The 18,179-nt window shown below is 55.8% G+C and overlaps 1 protein-coding gene across 2 annotated transcripts; it reads left to right on the top strand.

The window, feature by feature from the left end:
- Positions 1-303: 303 nt before the first annotated feature.
- PGF (placental growth factor) lies at positions 304-12,941 on the top strand. 2 transcript variants are annotated; one of them, XM_042940676.1, is made up of 7 exons: positions 304-687; positions 1,923-1,965; positions 6,303-6,499; positions 7,256-7,332; positions 9,440-9,469; positions 9,575-9,637; positions 12,166-12,941. In XM_042940676.1, exons 1-7 carry the CDS (start codon positions 613-615, stop codon positions 12,191-12,193), a joined length of 513 nt encoding a protein of 170 aa, XP_042796610.1. In that variant the 5' UTR covers positions 304-612; the 3' UTR covers positions 12,194-12,941. The 2 variants fall into 2 exon arrangements, with proteins under 2 accessions (XP_042796610.1, XP_042796611.1); XM_042940677.1 differs by lacking the exon at positions 9,575-9,637.
- The last annotated feature ends 5,238 nt before the right edge of the window (positions 12,942-18,179 follow it).

Genomic DNA, 18,179 nt, shown 5'->3' with positions numbered 1-18,179 from the left:
GAGCGGGAGCGCAGCCGCCGGCCCCTCTCGGGGTCGGCCCTGGGTGCCGCCTGGGTCGCGGGCGTCCCGCGGGAAGCTGCGGGTTGGGCGGCGGCGGGGCGGGAGCGGCCGCCGCGGGGGCGCCCCTTCCGCGCACTGCGGGCCGGGCGCTCCCGGGTCCGCGCGGCCGCAGCGGCAGCCACCCGAGGGGGCCGCTCCCAGGCCTCGTCGACGGTGGGCGGGGCTGGCCTGTGGCCCCGCCCCCCTCACGGCCCTTGAAACCCAGTCGCCAACAGGCTGCAGTCCCAGAAGGGAGCTGCTGTCTGAGGAGGAGGCTGCCTCTCCACTGGCCTCCACGAGAGGCCCTGGGGTCGCGCTGGGCGCCCGAAGGGACCTCCCCAGGGACCCGCCTGCCCCACACCGCCCCGCCCCGCCCGGCGCTCCGCATCAGGTGCCCCAGCCCCAGCCCTACCTGCGGACTTCAGGCTCCCGGGGCTTCCAGAGGATGCTCGGGCCACCTGCGGTGACCTCGGAGCAGCAGTGAGGTCCTCTCCTCCTGTGCCAGGGGCTCCCCCAGGGGGCCGAGCATGGTGGTTTTCCCTTGGAACCTCCTGGCTTGGGACGTCTGAGAAGATGCCTGCCATGAGGCTGTTCACTTGCTTCCTGCAGCTCCTGGCTGGGCTGGCACTGCCCGCTGTGCCCCCCCAGGTAAGACCTATCCCAGCCCCGGCCTGGCCCCCCCCCCCTTATCTTCCCAGCTGCCAGCACTGGGGGCAGGGGCTCTGAAATCACAGACCCACTCCTGGGAGCGGCACCTCCATGGATGTCCACACACTTCCCAGGAGCCAGGCTGGACCACATCTTCTGGGAGAAGACCTCAGGCTGGGCTGTCCCAGACTCAAGCTCCGGGGTCTGTCTTGGCGGGGGCAGGGAAGCCACAGGGAAGGGAGGGAGGTTTCCTGTCTGGCCCCTGGAGCCCTGGTGGCTTTGCTAAAAGCATCTCTCCACTAATCCCAGGCGGGTCCCTGGCCTTGTGGTCAGGGTCGAGGCCCCATGACCAGGCAGGCGCCCCCAGGACCTCTGACCTGGCCTGGTGGAGGGGAAGCCAGCAGAACAGGCCATTGGTGGGGAGGCTGGACCCTGCCCCCACCAGGGTTCTGGGTGAGCCCAGGGCTCCTGGGTGGGCTGAGGGTGAGACAAGAGGTCCTGCTGTGCCCTCTTTCCCGGGTGGGCAGTCAGAGTTCCTGAGTGCAGGGCCTGGGGAAGCGAACAGGGCCCTTTTCCCAGGAGCTGGGTGAGTCTGGCTGGGAGCCAGCTTGGGCAGTGAAATCCTGACAAAGCCAATGAGATCCCTTCCCACTGCACTGTCCTGCTGCCCCAGGAGTCCCCAGCCCCAACCCAGGAGTGGGTGGGCTGGGCAGTCCTGCAGGGGCGGAAGAGCCCCACTACCGGCCACTGCCTGCCTGCTGCAGGGCTGGCCAGAGGTGTAACGTTACCGGCAGCACCAGCTCATGGCGCCACCCGCTCCAGCCCCTCGGCTCCCACCAGCTGATCACCTCCTCCCGCCCCCCACCCCCACCCCGGGGTTTTGGCACCCAGCCAAGGCGGGCTGCACAGGGCCCAGCAGGGCTGGCCTGGGGCTGGGGAGAAGGGAGACCCCTAAGGGTTGCAGGATCTTTGAGACATAGAAGGCAAGGGTCTGCAAAAGCCTGTAGCCTTCCACCCTATCCAAATGAGGAAACTGAGGCCAGAGAAAAGGGTGGGATCCACTCAGGGTCCAGTGAGATCTTAGTTGCACTGGGAAAGAGGCGGCTCTGAGACAGGGCAGAGCGTGTGCAGCGGGTGGCAAGGAGCTTAGAGGGGCCTCTATGCTCTTGTCAATTCGGCCCCAGAGCACACAAGCCCAAGGTGGACCCCTCATCTCTGCCCTTTTCTGTCCACAGCAGTGGGCCTTGTCTGCTGGGAATGGCTCATCAGAGGTGGAAGGTAAGCACGCTGGGCTGGGGGTGCACGTGCTCACCAAGCCCGCCCCTCCCAGTCCTCTGCAGAGGATACTAAGGCGCTGGCATGAAGGATGGGTACAGGCTGGTATGAAGTTGGGGAGAGTCTGCAAGCTGGCTGACATCCTAGCTGACAAAGTGGGCAGGGCTTGAGAGATCCTCCTCTTGTGACCCAGGAGCCCAGGGAGGTGTATTCCTGGGCCAGGGTCACCCAGCACGCAGACAGTGAGGCTGGGGCCAGTATATCCAGGGTTTGTTCAGTTGGCTCGGAGCCCCTTCCCAATATAATGTAAGGAGGCAGATGGGGTCTTGGAGGGCAGTGTAGGCGGTGAGTGCCAGGAGCCATACTAGGGATCCAGGAGCTGGTTGCCGTGGGCAAGCCATCAAGAAGATTAGGGAGGGGTGAGGGGACCTTCCCAGAAGCCCAGCCCTGGCGGAGCTGCAGGGATCTGACCAGGCCTTTCCATTGATTACAAACAGACAGAACATGAGTCGTGCCCTCCCTGGCCCCTCCGCTCCTCACCCCCGGGGTTGCATCAAGAGGGAATGTTCAAAGGGTGTGTCTTTTGCCAAAGGGACATACGTGCAGAAAGCAGGAGGCCCATGCCAGGCCCCCTGTCTCGCTCCTCCCTCCCAGCCTCTCTGAGACGTGCAGCAAAGCCACACATCGCTACTGAGGCTTCCCCTCGTGCTGTGGGAGAGGGAGCGTGTAGGGACGTGCACACGCACACTCGTGGTAGCCTCTGAGAGCTGGGAACACCCTCCCCCTGGGCCCTGTCTGCCTGGTGGCCAGCCTCTCCTGGGCACTGAAAAGGTGGGGGGAGGTAGCAGCCCTTAACTTCACTGACACTCTCCCTGTCACCCCGCTGTGCCCGCTGGCTCTGGCACAATATTATTATTCTCTTGGGACTTGGGGAGGGACCCATCAGCCGTCTCCACCCCATGACCTTTTTGATGCTTTTAGTGTATTTCGGCAACAGGTACCAAAGAAGTCTGAATTTCCTTTTCCTCGTCTGTAAAATAGGAACATTAGATTACATGATATCCGACGTTCTTTTTCCCAGACTGTGGGATTCTCTGACTCCCACGGAGGAGACACAGGAGTACATATCTCCCGTGGCCAGGGGTGAGGAGGCTTAGAAGTGTCAGTTCATTAGGGCCACTGCCCTGTCATCCTATCAGCCTAATCAGCCAGGGAGCGTGGACTGTGGCCAGGTGAAACACCATGAGTTTTGGACCCCAGTTACCACAATCTGAAAATGCCATCCCTCTCCTGCTAACATCAGACAAGAGACAGAAGGGTCCGTACTTTGCAACTGTAGACGTTGATTTTTGCTACTACTATTCATGGCACTCGTGTTGGGCAGTCCCTCTAATTCTGCGCTGGCCACGGGCTGTGAACTGGGAAGGCATTCATTTTCTCCCCATTTTATAGATGGAGAACCTGAGGCTCAGAGAGGTCCTTGGGGCCACCTAAAGCCTCAGACGCGCCCCCGTAGATGTGGCAAAGTCGGGGTGCGTAGCATCGGCCTTCCCCGTGGCTCATGACCGTGCAGGCATGAGCAGCGTGTCCCTTTTCGGCAGGCTGGCTGTGTGCCCTGCCAGTGCCATGGAGAGGACACCTGCCGAATTCAGGCTGGTGGCTGGCGGCTCAGCCCAGCTCTGCGGCCCCTCCCCAGGAGCTTGCTGTCAGGATTAAACACTTCCTTTCCTGTGTCTCCTGCATCCCAGGTCATAGGCAGATGGAACCAGATTGGAGGCTTGCCGCCAGGGCTGGCGAGAGATCGCCGAGAGCCCAGTTGCGGCCCTGGCCGCAGCCTCATGGAACCGCCCAGCCCTGGCCAGGTGACTGACCGAGCCACAGCCTCGAGTTCCTCTCACCCCCACCCCGCCTCCGGAGCAGGTCAGGGGGCCAGAGGAAGTGCTCGCAGGAGCAGCTGAGCAGAGCTCTTTCCTGAGGGGCTCAGCCCACATCTGGGAGCGGTCACCACACACCTGGAGCCAGCCCCTCGCCCACCCCCCTCACATAGCCCCCTCTGTTTCTCCCACGTGCCCAGACAGTGGCCTCCAGGGACGAATTGCCCTTTTTCCTGGTGGCTGCCAGGTAAACCAGACAAAGCCCGCCTCCTTCTTAGCCACCGCCCCCCCCCCCCCCCCGCCCCTTCCCTTACACAGTCTGGTCATGTGGCCCGTGGAGCCTGGGTCCTGATGACGTAGTCTGCATGGTGGGGTGTGGGGGCGAGGAAAGGAAATCCCTTCTGCCGCCAAGGCCCAGGCAGCTCTGCTTAACCTGGCCGTGGCCGTGGCCCTGGCCGCCCGGCGGGGTGGGAGCCTGTTCGTAGAACGGTAGGGGCTGAGGTGCCCCTTCTCTGCTGCTGTCCCCCTCCCTGATGGCCGGTGCCAGAGCAGGAGACTGAGCTGTCTGTGGCGCTTTGGCAGCCGGCTGTCCCTCTGCTGTTATTTATGTTGTCCACGGCTGAGGTGAAACATTCAGAGTTACATAGTGCTCGTGGATTTTAGACTAAACATGTGCTCATGGAGTTACAATAGGGAGGTGCTCCTCTGACCTTGCACTGCAAAGGCTGGCGCTTACAGGGAGAGGGGCTTGTGTCCCACTTGTGTCCAGGGAGAGTATTCCCGTGGCTGGAGGGGTAGGATCAGGGCAGGCATCTGGTCCCCCTCCTATCCCCGGGCCCAGCCCCTAGTGCTCCCTAAGCAGACAGGGCAGAATGCAGCAGCAGACGCCCAGATAAGCACGGTTTATTGCCTCTGTGGCCGCCTTGGCCAGCTCCACGTGGATACACTGCCTCGGGTATTTTCCACCAGCTTGCAGTCTTTCCCGAGGGCCCCTGCTAGGGCTGAAGTTTATTTTTCCTCTGAGATTACCCTGAGACTCACGGCCTTCCAGGCTCAGTGGAATGGACTTCGGCCCCTTCTGCCTCCTAGGAAAGGCCATGGAAGGAAGTGAGGGGCTGCTAGGAGCGGCCGTTGCTCTAGGGCAGAGGCTGCAGGGTCCCCCAGGTGATCCAGCTTCCCTGTCCTTCCCCATCAGCTGAGGACAACCATCAGGTATAGGGCAGGATGACCCAGAGTTAGAGATGTTTCTCTGCCCACAGTCTCAAGGCTGGGCTGGGTTGCAAGCACAGAATCCCAAACCATGTGTCAGAGCCGAGAGAGACCTTAGCAACCATCTATTCCCAGCCTTCTCGTTTTTCCCCAGCTGAGGAAACTGATATACCCAGAAAGTTTAAGTGACCTCCCCCAGGTCACACAGCCAGTATAGGACCAGGACTAGAAGCCAGGTCTCCTAACTCTGGCTACTCACTTTCTGGGAGCCTCTGTTTGGGACCAGGCCCCAGGCCTTCGCCTGAAGGAGCATCTTTTGAGAGATTCCAGATGAGCTGACAAAAGATCCTGGTCACAACCACTAGGATGTGGTGGGGGTCAGGGATGTCCCTGATAATCCTCAGTGAACTGTCATCTAATCAATCAATAATTACCTAGCCTATTTTTACTGGGTGCTTGGGTCCCTGTCCTCATGGAGCCTCGACTTGGTTGTAAAGGAGATAAGAGCCACTAGTGGCCAAGATAAGGTAAAACCTCGGGGCCAAATTATGCTCAAAGGAGGAACATCTGTTCATACTGGGAAAGTTGGAGAAGGCTCCGGAGAGGAGGTGGGATAGTGGGCTTTATTTGGTTAGGAACAGGAAGGGGACAAAGAGCACATCCCAAAGGTGGGAATAATGGTGATACAGCCGAGCCTGATGTGAGGGCTGGTCCCACTGAAATGGAGAGTGATGTGGACAGCGCACGTTGCTGGCCGTGGCCTTGGCTGCCGAGTAGAGGAGCTGGCTCAGAGAGGGGCAGAAAATAAGGACTAAGGGGAGGCTAACCCTCCCTGTGGGACTCTACAAGCCAGTCATGCAGAACTGACTGTTCTCTGCAAATTCCCCAAGATCAAGGAAGCAGTCGATCAGGCCTGAGAAAGGCCCAGAGGGCCTGAGGAGCCCCCAAGACACACGCTCCTCAAAGTTCCAAGGGCGCCACGGCAGATGTGGGTGCCTGCGTTGAGAACAGAGCAGAGAGGCCAGACCCTGAGAAACTCCATTCCACTGTGGTTTCTGTCCAGCTAGGGGTCCAGCAGTCCTCCCAGAGGCATCATGTCAGGAGTTCAGAGCACAGAGCTCATACAGGCTGGGGGCTTCCTGGAGGAGGGAGTGCGGGCTGAACCTGGAAGGCCCAGCGGGGCTTGGGGAGCTGGCACTGGGCCTTTGAGGGGCAGGCTCCTCCTGATTTGACCCAGCTGTCTGTGCCTCCTTGTAGTGGTGCCCTTCCAGGAAGTGTGGGGCCGCAGCTACTGCCGGGCGCTAGAGAGGCTGGTGGACATCGTGTCGGAGTACCCCAGTGAGGTGCAGCACATGTTCAGCCCCTCCTGCATCTCCCTGCTGCGCTGCACCGGCTGCTGTGGTGATGAGAACCTGCACTGCGTGCCCGTAGAGACGGTCAATGTCACCATGCAGGTAGGGAGGGGAGGAGAGCAGGCCAAGGTCCCGGGACCGGAACTGACTCCGAGGCCCCGGCACTCCCCACCCCAGCACGGTGCTCCCCCCCTTCCCGAGCCCCGTCCCAGCTTGGAGCCCACTCCAAGGGCTCTAGCCTGGTCCTACCCCATGACCCAAGGACGTCTGGTGGAGCTTGGAAAGGAAACCTGTTCAGATGCAAGCAGTCCTCGTGTATACCAGGGGCATTCGGTGCCCTGAGCTTTGCGTGTGTGCACATGGGCACGCGTACACACACACACACACACACACACACACACACACCCCTTGTTAATTAAGCACTTGCTAGTAAGGCCAAGCCCTGTGCTAGGTGCTCCTAAATGTTACTTCTGTTACCTCAACACGTGATCCTTCAAGGCAAGTGTTATTTACATTTCACAGATGAAGGGCTTGAGGTTCAGAGCTGGCATTTCACTGGCTCAGCAGGTAGAAGAACCAAGACTGTACGTAGGTCGCTCCGACTCCACAGCAGAGTCTCCCTTCCTACACTATTGCCATGCTGGTGGCCCCGGGGAAGGAGGGACAGGGGCCTCCCTCAGATCCACATGCAGGCGGGAGGGCTGTTTGCCCCCGACTCAAAGCACAATGAGAGTATGTGATCCCAAGGCTGGTGGCAAACAAGGAGTCAGGTCCCGCTCCCGGGGAGGGGGTGGAGAGACTATTGGAAACCCAGGGGCCATCCTCCAATCCTGGCCTCAAACCTTTCTCTCCTGGAAGCTCCTGAAGATCCACTCTGAGGACCGGCCCTCCTACGTGGAGCTGACATTCTCTCAGCACGTCCGTTGCGAGTGCAGGTAGGTCCTCGGGGAGCGGCAGGGACAGGCCCTTCTCATTTGGGAGCCTCAGTCCAGTGGCTGCCCATCCCTCCCGCGCTGTCTTCCTGGCTGAGGGAGACGAAGGAAATAAGGGACCAGTGGCAGCTGCCTTCTATGCTCCACATCAGCCAGTTTTGCCCGGGGAAGTGGTCCCATCAGCTGGAACACAGTTGCCTGAGAAGCCACAGGGGCAGAGGAAGCCAGGGTCCATCCCAGACTTGGAGGGGCTGGGGGTGCGCTCTCCCCCTCCCTGAGGTGGGAGGGGGCCGCCACAGCCCTGGAAGAGGTGCCTGGGGCTAAGACATTGCTAGCCTGGACTTAGTCCTAGGCCAGGCTGGCGCCCAGGGAAGGGGCGACTGGACTGAGGGGCACAGAGAGGGATACGCTCTGGCAGGAGAAAAGTGGCAGAAAGAAGGAGTCAGTGGCTTTCTTTAAAGCCAACCTCCGCCTGGCAGAGCCTCTAACCAGCAGTCTTGCTGCCTTTGCCCAGAGCACCCTGAACATTAGTTACCAGGAGCAGCAGGCCTGGCACTTTAACCAGGCTCAGGGAGGAGAGAAATGGGCTGGAACCCATTCTCCTGGTGCCCTGGGCCATACATAGATGGAAGCACCAGACTAGAGGTCCCGAGCCCTGACCTGAGGCCAGAAGACAGGGGGAGAGGCACCATTTATTGTGTGCACCTCTTTTGTGCCCCACACTAGGCACTTGAATGTTTTCTCATTCATTCAACAAACATTTATTGAGTGCCTGCTGTATGCCAGGCACTGCCCTAGATGCTTGGGATACAGTGGTGAGCAAGACAGACAAGGTCCCTCCTCTCATAACAACCCTAGGAGGCAGGTACTATTGTCATCCCCATTTTACAAATGAGGTAAACTGAGGCTAGTCAGGGAACCCCAGCCTATATAATCCCTAAGCCTTCCATTTCTCATGCTGCCTCTCATGGCCATAACCACATTCTTCAGGAGCCTCACTGCTGCCCTGGGCTGGGCCCTGCCTCCTGTCCAGGACTCGGGCCACCCCTTTTGGACCAGAGCCCAGGCTCTAGGCCCTCTTCACTCTACCTCTATTGGAGGCCCTGCTTCAATCCATTTCCTCCTTTCCGTCCTGGCCAGGGCTTAGTCATGTAACAATAGCTCAGTAATGAACACTCCTGGGCACAGTGCCAGATGGTGACATTTCACCTTCTACGTCACCTCTGCCCTCACAGCCAATCTTTTGGGGCAGGCAGACCGAGGAGACGAAGGCTCACAGACCGTCTCTGACTGGCCCAAGATGGCAGAGACATGACCAGGCAGTCCCTGGTACCAAGATGCCCTGGTACCCTGCACTGGCTCCTAAGGACGACAGCCAGCCTGGGGCAGCATTGCCCCGGCCCCAAAGCCGACTGTTACCATACTGCCCACGCCCCCACCCCTGTTCCCAGGAAAGACGGAGGCCCTGTTCCCTTCCAATGGGTTGGGCAACAGGACACCTTTCTTCTCACTTCTGGGCGAACAGCCACAGCCCTGGAGGCAGAACTAGGACATGCCTGGTGACTGTGGGGCTCGTGCTCACCTCCCTTCGCGTCACCCCCTCACGCACTCCCCCTGCTGTCGCCCGCAGTGTCATACATCCCCAGGGTGGGGGTGGCCGTTGTGCCCCAACAGGCATCCTGAGCTGGTGGCAACCATCCTCCAGTCCATGGCTTTGCCCCTCATTCGCTGTCCTTGCAGAAACTCCCAGCATGCACTCCGGGAGGAAGGGCAGGTACCAGGGAAGGAACTGAACAGAGAAAATCAGCAGAGAACAAACCCGCAAGTCCACAGACTTGATGCCAAGAGGCTGAAGAGTGCACAAGGCTGTGGGAAGGGGCCCCAAGAGGAGGTTCCTAATTCTAGCGGTGGGGTCACAAGAGCTTTGAGTGGAAGCTGAAGTCCAGAGACCTCTGGCCGTCCCTCCCTCACTGGCTCCATTCTGCCCCCTGGTGGTCTCAACACTAACTGCAGGACCAGGGCTGGATGTCTGAGAGGTGCCTGGGTGGCGGGGAGCCCCCTACTTACTGGCTTCCTGATTGTCCCCTGGTCTCTCTGTCTGTTTTCCCAGGCCTCTGCGGGAGAAGATGAAGCCAGAAAGGTAAGTGGCCTGGCTGGGGCTCCGGGCTATTCTCGGGCCTGCCAGCCTCTGTCCTAGCATGGGGGCCCCCAGCCACTTTGTCTTGACGCTTTTGGCTTATTGCAGGAGGAGACCCAAGGGCAGGGGGAAGAGGAAGAGAGAGAAGCAGAGACCCAGAGACTGCCACCTGTGAGTGCGCGGAGGGGGGGACCAGGGATGGCAAGGAGTCTGGGCCAGAGGGGGCCCCTGCCCTGCCAGCAGGGATCAGTGGTCGGGAAGGGGAAAGGCAAGGCCAGGGCAGTCTTGGGGCAGAACAGGCAAGTGTCTCCTAGGGAATCTAGCGCCCAGGAAGCATCAGGGGAACTTGGTTCTTCATCAGGCTTAGCCCTGAGTCTCTTCATGGCCTTTAGAGAGTCACGTGACGTCTCTGACCCTCATTTTCCTCTGTGTGTAGAAGGAGGGGAACATTCAGTCATTCTACACACATCTCCCAAGCACTTACTGTGTGCCAGGTACTTCCATGAACAAACCAACATGATTCTTGCTCCTATAGTGCTTCCATTCTAGTGAAAAATATTCTCACAACTGAAAACACATCTGGGGCTACTTCCTAGTGGCCCTGTGAAGACAGGGGTGCTGGGGATGCCGGTCTCCTGAATGTGTGCAGCCCTCGCTTCCCCCTTGGGCCCAGGCATGGACTTGGGGAAAGAGCCGGCAGTGTGGTCCATGTGCACCGCCCCCGCCCCCAGCCCCTGCCCGGCAGCCCCACATAGAAAGTGTCCCGTTCCTCCATCTGCCAGGACAGTGGTCCTCAAACATCTCATTTGGGAATCTCCTGAGAGAATTTCAAAAGCCCACGTGCTCCCTCACTTCTTTTTAAGTTGACATTGAACTTGAAAAATCAGAAGTTCATCAAAAGTATAAATAGGTACATAGGATATCGTTTCTGGCATGGTATAAATATTAATGTTTTAATAAAGTCATTATAGAAATCTTTGGGTACACCCTATAGAATCAGCCACCCTAAGAGTTCCCATCACGCGCTTAAAAACAAATGTGAACGCTTTGCTTTAATAGCTGCATGTTTACGTTGCTTCTTTTTAACTTGAACCTGTGTTTCCATTCTGCTTCCCCCATAGAATTTCAGCCCAATTTTTTTTTTGTTGTTTTTTTGTTTTTTTAATGTTAATTTATTTTTGAGAGAGAGAGAAAGACGGAGTGTGAGCAGGGGAGGGGCAGAGAGAGAGGGAGACACAGAATCCGAAGCAGGCTCCAGGCTCTGAGCTGTCAGCACAGAGCCCGACGCGGGGCTCGAACTCCCGGAGTGTGAGATCATGACCCGAGCCGAAGTCGGACGCTTAACCGACCGAGCCACCCAGGCGCCCCTAGTTTAATATTTTTTTTAATGTTCAAAAGTCCATTATGTGTCCCCTTGTCACATTTATCTGCCATAACAATGGTGTATAAATTTGAATTGTTTTCATTTTCCTGTGAACAGAAAACTCTAAACTAAGTCCTTTCCTGGAATAAGTTATCACGGTAATTATTAGTAGTACCAGTTGATCAAAACAGCACAGATATGTCATATTTTAATAAATGTTAAACATAAAAGTATAATCAATCTTACAGGGAATGCATCTCAATGAGATGATGGTGGCTACCTCTTTTTAATTAGTTAATGAATCCACTAACGAATGTTACCTCCTGCCAGACTGAGACAGGATTCAGCATTAATTCCATTTTCATTTTTTAATAGAGGGAAAGGTTGAGAAACCATGCTCCCAGAAAGAAGTAAATGGGACTAGATGTCATACAATCATTTGAACTCCTTCCAAGTTATTTGCCAAAAGCCTCAAGGTGATCTGCTAACAAAAATTACTTCTCTTGGCTTATGAGCTGACAGTTCGGTTAAATTGTTCAATTTTGTTGAAAGCGAAGACTTGGAAACCACTTGACTTGCGAAAGCCTTGGTTACCTGGTCATTGGCCATATCTCCTTTTTCAGCACCTACATGGATATCTCAGGTTGTTCTTTTGGTCACTGTCCCCACCCCACTAGTTTTACCCTGGGGCAAAGTACTGAGCTGGATTTGGAAAGGACAAGATGCTTCTTTCCTTCCTAAAGGGAGCGGGGCAGTTGTGACCAAGGTGGTGGGGAAACAGACCTCAGGCAATTTCTCATGCAGTTTTCAGGCAGAGGACGTGTGGAGGCTGAAAACTGATTCTCTTAACACTATCAATACTCACATACCCCTCGGACAATCTTCATGCACATCTAGGGTTGCCCGTACCCCTGTTAGAAGACTGTGGTCCTCGAGTAACCGGAGGCATTATTGCATGAAGCCAGGCTGGGTTCAAAGTTGGCTCTGTCACTGACTAGCTGTGTGACCTCGGGCAAGTTTCTTAACCTTTCTGGGCCTTAGTTGTTTTTTGTTTTTGTTTTGTCTTCTAAAGTGTCATGATAGCAGGGCCTTCCTCATGGGATGTTGTTAAAGGGCAATGAAAGAGGGCTTAGCACAGGGCTGGGCATGTGGGTAAGTGCTTGGTGAAGGGTAACTCCTAGCGTCTTGGCCTCGGTGCAAGCAGAGACCCAGGAGTGCTGCAATCTCCCTGTGCTCCCTGTCCAAGCTTTCCCTCCAGGCCTGTCCCCCCTCCCATAGGAGGGACCCTGCCCTCACAGGGTGCTGATACCCCCTTTCTGTGTTTGGTCTCTGGCAGGTGCGGCAATACTGTTCCCCGGAGGTAACCAGCCCCTCAGAAGAGAGACAACCCCCACCCGGCTCCTGTATTTATTACCGTCACACTCTCAGTTACCTCCCTGCTGACACCTGCCCTCTATTTATTAGCCAATTGTATCCCTGCTGAATGATTTGCTTCCTCCAGGATGAGGGGCAGGGAGGGACAGGACCCTCAGGAATTCAGTGCCTTAAACAGAACGTGAGAGAAAGAAAGAAGGCAGCCACGGACCCATGTGTGTTTCAGCTGCGGGAGAAGCGCGCAGACGCGGCTTTGTGAGGGGCACGCCAGGGCCCGGTGGGCTTCCCCGGAGCAGGAGACAGAATGGGACCTGCCTCCTGTTCCGACCCTGGACCGCGTGGACCAACAGCGCTGGCTTTGGGAGCCCCTCGCCCCCGCAGGAGCGGAGGAGCCTGTTCTGTCGCCCGGGCCCAGGCTGGAGGGGAAGGCACGCCGGGGATGGAGGGGTCCTTCTGCGTCCTCCTCCTCCTCCTCTGGGCAGCAGCTCCGCACCCTGGAGATCCGCCGAGTTCAGCCCCAGAGAACGATGCTTGCCTGGGGGCCTTTGCCACTCCTCGCGCCCTAGTCTGTCCTGACGTCTTGCACTGCTTCGTGCTGGGACATTGTTCTTTACGGTCAAGGCATCACCACCTGCCCCTCTCAGGGACACAAGCAAAGAGGCGGCCCTAGGCCGGACGTGGAGCAAGCCGCCCCTCAGTGGCTGTCCGGCTGCCAAGCCAGATTCTCTTGAATAAAGTATTCTAGTCTGGAGACAGCTTTCCCAGGGGAGTGTGTCTGCCGCAGCAGTGGGCCTCAACGGCAAAAACGTGGAAGCAGGACAGGAAGAGGGAGGCTGCGCTCAGGGCAGCCCTGGGGCCAGCTCCGGCCTCTCCTGCCGCACCCTGGAGTGTCTTCTCCCCCGCTGCTTCAGGCAAAACCCTGGGGTCCGCTCCTCCCGTCGCGACGGGTTCCCAAGATGTAATCTTGGCCTCAAAGTTGGGGGCCCTGGCCCCAGCCACCCCGAACACCCTCACCTTCAAGAGCACACTCCCTTTCCCCTTCCCCCAGGGCCGTCCCACTCTCAGTCCGGTGCTGGCCCCCTGGTCCCTGAGGAATGGGGTCTCCCAGTCTTCTCCCAGCCCTTTGGGACAGACGTCCCGGCTGCAGCATCCCAAGCCTGCTCGGGCTGCTGGCGCGGGCGGGGATTCCCAGATGCTGCCCGATTTCTTCTTCCTTTTACCTCCCATCTTCCTCTGCCTTCTCCTGAACACCTTGGCATGAAACGAGAAAAATTTTCTTTTTTCTTTTTTCAGTCCAAACCACGTACTACCAGATTCCCACCTGCCCGCGACCTGCAAGGCGTGTGTGTGTTTATGGTGTGTGGCGTTGTGGGAGGGGGAATTCCCCACTTCTGTCACTTGAGGCGGCTCAGGACAAAACCACAGGGACCCAGTGGGCAGGGGCCGGCCTCAGGCTTTGGAGGGAAGCCATGGACAGGCCGGTCGGGGTGGGGTGGGGTGGGGTGGAACAGCCCTGCTGAGGCAGCTGCCCTTGGCAGTGTGTTCCCTGAGGCCTGGGCCCCCCTGGAGGACAGTCTGGTCAGAATGTGCTTCTGGCATGGTCACGGGGAGGGGGCGGGGTGCGTTGTGGGCCAGCCTCAGGGGACACACTTTACAGGAGAGATGCACTTCTCTCCTACTTCTCCACTCTTGGGCTGCAGCCATCCTGAGCCACTGCCTTTGACAGACTGAAAACTCAGAAGAGCACCCCTTCCCCTCGGCCAGGCCTTTGGCTCCGCGCCAGGGACCCCCCACAGGGCCGCTCACATGGAGTTCAGCTTCCCCACCCCAGTGACCCCTGTAGAGAGCCAGAGACCAGGGAAGCTCCCAGAGGCCGGAAGTGAAAATCTGCATCCGGGGCGGGAGGCTCAGGAACGAGTAGGAAAGGAAGTGGCTGGTCCATTTGACCATACTGGCAGCCCCACAGGTCTTAGAGGGCCCTCTTCATTGCTCGTTACATGTTTGTAGAGCACCCCCTGTGCTCCTGACACGGTCCGAGGCACCAAGGATTCAGTGGGGACTAACGTGCAAGGACCTGCTCTCGCGGAGCTTATATTTGAGGGGAGAGACCGACTGTATGTTGCAAGATATTGGATGGACTTTTCTGTTGCTCAAATTGATGACTAGACTCAGAGCTAAGGAAAAAGGGGTCTTGAGTACGTCACACTCTAAAACGAAGAGAAACAATTTGGGGCTGGACACATCTCCTACAGGATTTACTATGAGATGACTGGTGGCCCCAAACACCATCCAGCACCCCCTTCCTCAGTCTTCACAAGCGGAGGCCAGGGAAGGGGAGGGGGAGAGAGGAGGAGGCGAGGTCCCTGGAGACCTGGGTTGTCGACCCCTTTGCATCTTCTCCCCGGAGCTGGATTCGCTCTGTGCAGATTAGCCCACGTGCTATCTGGATGGCACCTCGGGGGAGTGGAGAACTGAAGGGTGACAGAGGAGAGAGAGGAGCATCCAGCAGGAATTTCCCATGGGCCGGGGGGACATGGTGGGAGGTGAATGGCCCTGAGCTGCCTTGCACATGTTCTCCTGAGAGGAAAAGCTGCAGGTAAGGAGACCCCATGGGCTGTGGGCTGTATGGGTGTGGGGTTGGGGCAAGCGCTGAGTGGGGGTGTCAGATATAGAGCTGGAAGGGGAACGCATCAGGGAACAGTGCTGTGGGGTGCCCTGCGGTGTGCCCCACAAGAGAGTTGGCCTCCAGATGCCCATCATGCCAGATGCATTCACCGCAGAGAAGACGCGGCCACAGCTAAGCATGCCTTTGCCCCAGTCACTCCTTCCTGACCATGTGTAAAAGAGGAGAGAGGAGCTGTGGAGAGGGCAGGGCAGGTACAAGGGCAGACTGTGCCCATGACCTCCCCATTCCCTTGGGACAAATTCATACCCTGCCTGAGGGAGGAAAATGAGTTGGTCTTAAATTGGATAGACCAGCCTAGATGGGGCTGGGCCTTTCCTAAATTAAAGTGACAGGAACATTAGAAGATTTCCCTGGGGTGCCTGGGTGACTCAGTCGGTTAAGCGTCTGACTCTTGGTTTTGGCTCAGGTCATGATCTCATGGTTCGTGGGTTTGAGCCCCTCACTGGGCTCCACGCTGACCACACAGAGCCTGGTTGGAATTCTCTTTCTCTCCCTCTCTCTCTCTCTGCCCCTCCCCTGCTTGTGCTCTCTCTCTCTCTCAAAATAAATAAATAAACTTAAAAAAAAAAAAAGATCTCCCCAAAATGCTATTAAGAGACAGGAAAAGGACGATCAACATAGTTCGTCTAGAAACAATGATAAGGGAAGGAAGCTAGTTTGTTTTATACCCACTGTTTGCTCAATAAGCAAGTTACACATGTAAACAAAAAAAATTAATAAGGAAATGTCTTCTTGCCAAAATGGGGTTCTGGCATATTAGAGATGGCCTTGAATTCTTTGACATTACTTCCCTCAAGAGGTGAGGTCTCTGTTCCCCACCCCCATGAATCTGAGTTGACCCGGGTCTTCTCCCTACGGCAGAAGGGACCCAAAATGTTTCCTTTTGAGCTAACTGGAAGCTTCTACTTTGGTCTCTTGGAAGACTGAGCTGCCACGTGAGAAGTCTAATTATCATGAGGCCACCATGCTGGAAGGAAGCCCAAGCCAGCCATATAAAGGGAGAGAGAGAGCACGGGAGCAAGAGTGAGAGAGCTCGATCAGTTTCCAGCTGTTCCAGCTCCCAGCCATTACAGCCATCGCCCCAGACCCATGGAGCAGAGATGAGAGGTACCCAGTGTCCACTGTTTGATTTCCTGGCCCTCAGAATTGTGAGATACATTCATAATTAATTGTTTGGGGCCAGTTTTGTCATGCAGCAATAGAGGTTAAGTAGAATATAAGGAAAATAAGGAAAGGTGATGAGATTGTGTTTGGAGGAAGCTACTTTATTTATTTATTCATTTATTTATTTATTTATTTATTTAAATGAAATTTATTGTCAGATTGGTTTCCATACAACACCCAGTGCTCATCCCAACAGGTGCCCTCAATACCTATCACCCACCCACCCCTCCCTCCCACCCCCCATAAACCCTCAGTTTGTTCTCAGTTTTTAGGAGTTTCTTATGTTTTGGCTCCCTCCCTCTCTAACCATTTTTTTTTCTTCCCCTCCCCCATGGTTTTCTGTTAAGTTTCTCAGGATCCACATAGGAGTGAAAACATATGGAATCTGTCCTTCTCTGTATGACTTATTTCACTTAGCATCACACTCTCCAGTTCCATCCATGTTGCTACAAAAGGCCATATTTCATTCTTTCTCATTGCCAAGTAGTATTCCATTGTGTATATAAACCACAACTTCTTTATCCATTCATCAGTCGATGGAGGGGGAAGCTACTTTAGAACCAGGAGGTCATGGATGGCCTCTGTGGAGATGACATTTACGGTGAAATCTGAAGGACAAGAAGGAGTTGGTCACGTGAAGATCACAAGTAGGAGCACTCAACCAGAGGACACAGCGGTGCAAAGGCATGGAAGGAATCCCGTGACGAGCAAGGAAGGAAGGGTACAAGATGTGATGTCAGGTAGGCAGGGGTCGGGTTATGAAGGGCTTTACAGGACAGGGGGAGGAGGCGGAATTCTATTATAATGTGGAGGGAAACCATTGGAGGGTTTCAAGCAGGGGGGTGAAGTGATATTAGGTACATTTTTGAAAGATCCCTCTGCCTCCTGTGTGGAGAATGGACCCTAGGGACACCAGACCAGAGGTATTAGAGTTTGGTCCTAATTATGCGTGTGAACTGGCTATCCTGATCATTCATTTGTTCATTCATGAGCATTCTTTGAGGCTACCAGGAGCGGGCATTTTGTAGTAGATACGTGTGTGGGGGGCAAAATATATTACCAAGTGAAAACCTTCCCAGTTTCCTGCTTAATAAGGAAAATCCCACTCTGCAAGAAGTAAGGAGGATAAGGAGAGAGGCCTTAGCTGGAGAGGCTGTTGATCTACCTAAGAACTAAGAGAAAGGAGGGAAATAAAAGGGCTCAGGGCTAGATCTAGACAAAGAGCTCTAGATTTTGTTTTGTTTTGTTGTAGAGCTCCTGATGACTTAAAGTAATTTGGGAATGAGGGAAGGGCTCGGGAGAGCGCTACAATATTTCCCTCATGTTGAAGGCCCTAATGTTCTTTGAGAGATGCTCACTCAGAGAGACACCAGGCAGAGATCGAGCCCCGTGGAACACCAGATTAGCCAGGGTTTCAGAGATGGGTAAGACATTGATCTTAAAAACTTACTCAAAGGAATCAGACATGTGCTATGTGCAGGCAATTAGAATAAATGGAAAGAAGGCCCCGCGGCTTAAGCAAATGCAGATGAAGTGCTACCAAAGAAATCTGAGGTATCTGGGATGATTGGCACATGGGGGAAACCAGGGCTGGCTTTGCAAAGTTGGTGGCACTCCAGCCATGACTTGAGGAAAGGCAAGGTTGAGTGGGGGGAGGTGACCAGGGAAGGCGTTCTAGTGGGAGCGCCCTGCCCCCCTGCCATTAACAAAGAACCTAGAGGTGGACGACCCACCACTGTATAGGGATTTTCAAGTGGTTCAGTTTGGCTGATGCTTGAGGTCTGTCAAACAGAAGAGTGATGGAAAAGGCCAGAAGGTAGCCCGGGCCCTGGATGCCATCCTAGGGAGTCAGGGCTTTGCTAGACAGTGGGAAGCACTGAAATTTTTTAAGCAGGAGAGTGACATGATTTGGGGATTCCAGGCCGAAAGAAAACTTACAAATAATCTACTTCTACCTTCACTTTTTGCAAATGAAGAAGCTGAGGCCTGGGCTTGTCCACAGCCATGAAAGTTAAGTGAGCCAGAATTTAAAAATTTATCAGTGAGTGGGATGGAGGAGAGGAAGAGGGGAGGAGAACTGTGTCTACTCCCAGCCTGAGAAGCAGGCCAGACATCTGCGAGGTGGG

This window comes from Panthera leo, chromosome B3, assembly GCF_018350215.1.
Source record: "Panthera leo isolate Ple1 chromosome B3, P.leo_Ple1_pat1.1, whole genome shotgun sequence".
NCBI classification, from domain to species: Eukaryota; Metazoa; Chordata; class Mammalia; order Carnivora; family Felidae; genus Panthera; species Panthera leo.
This window is presented reverse-complemented; position numbering and strand designations above follow the sequence as displayed.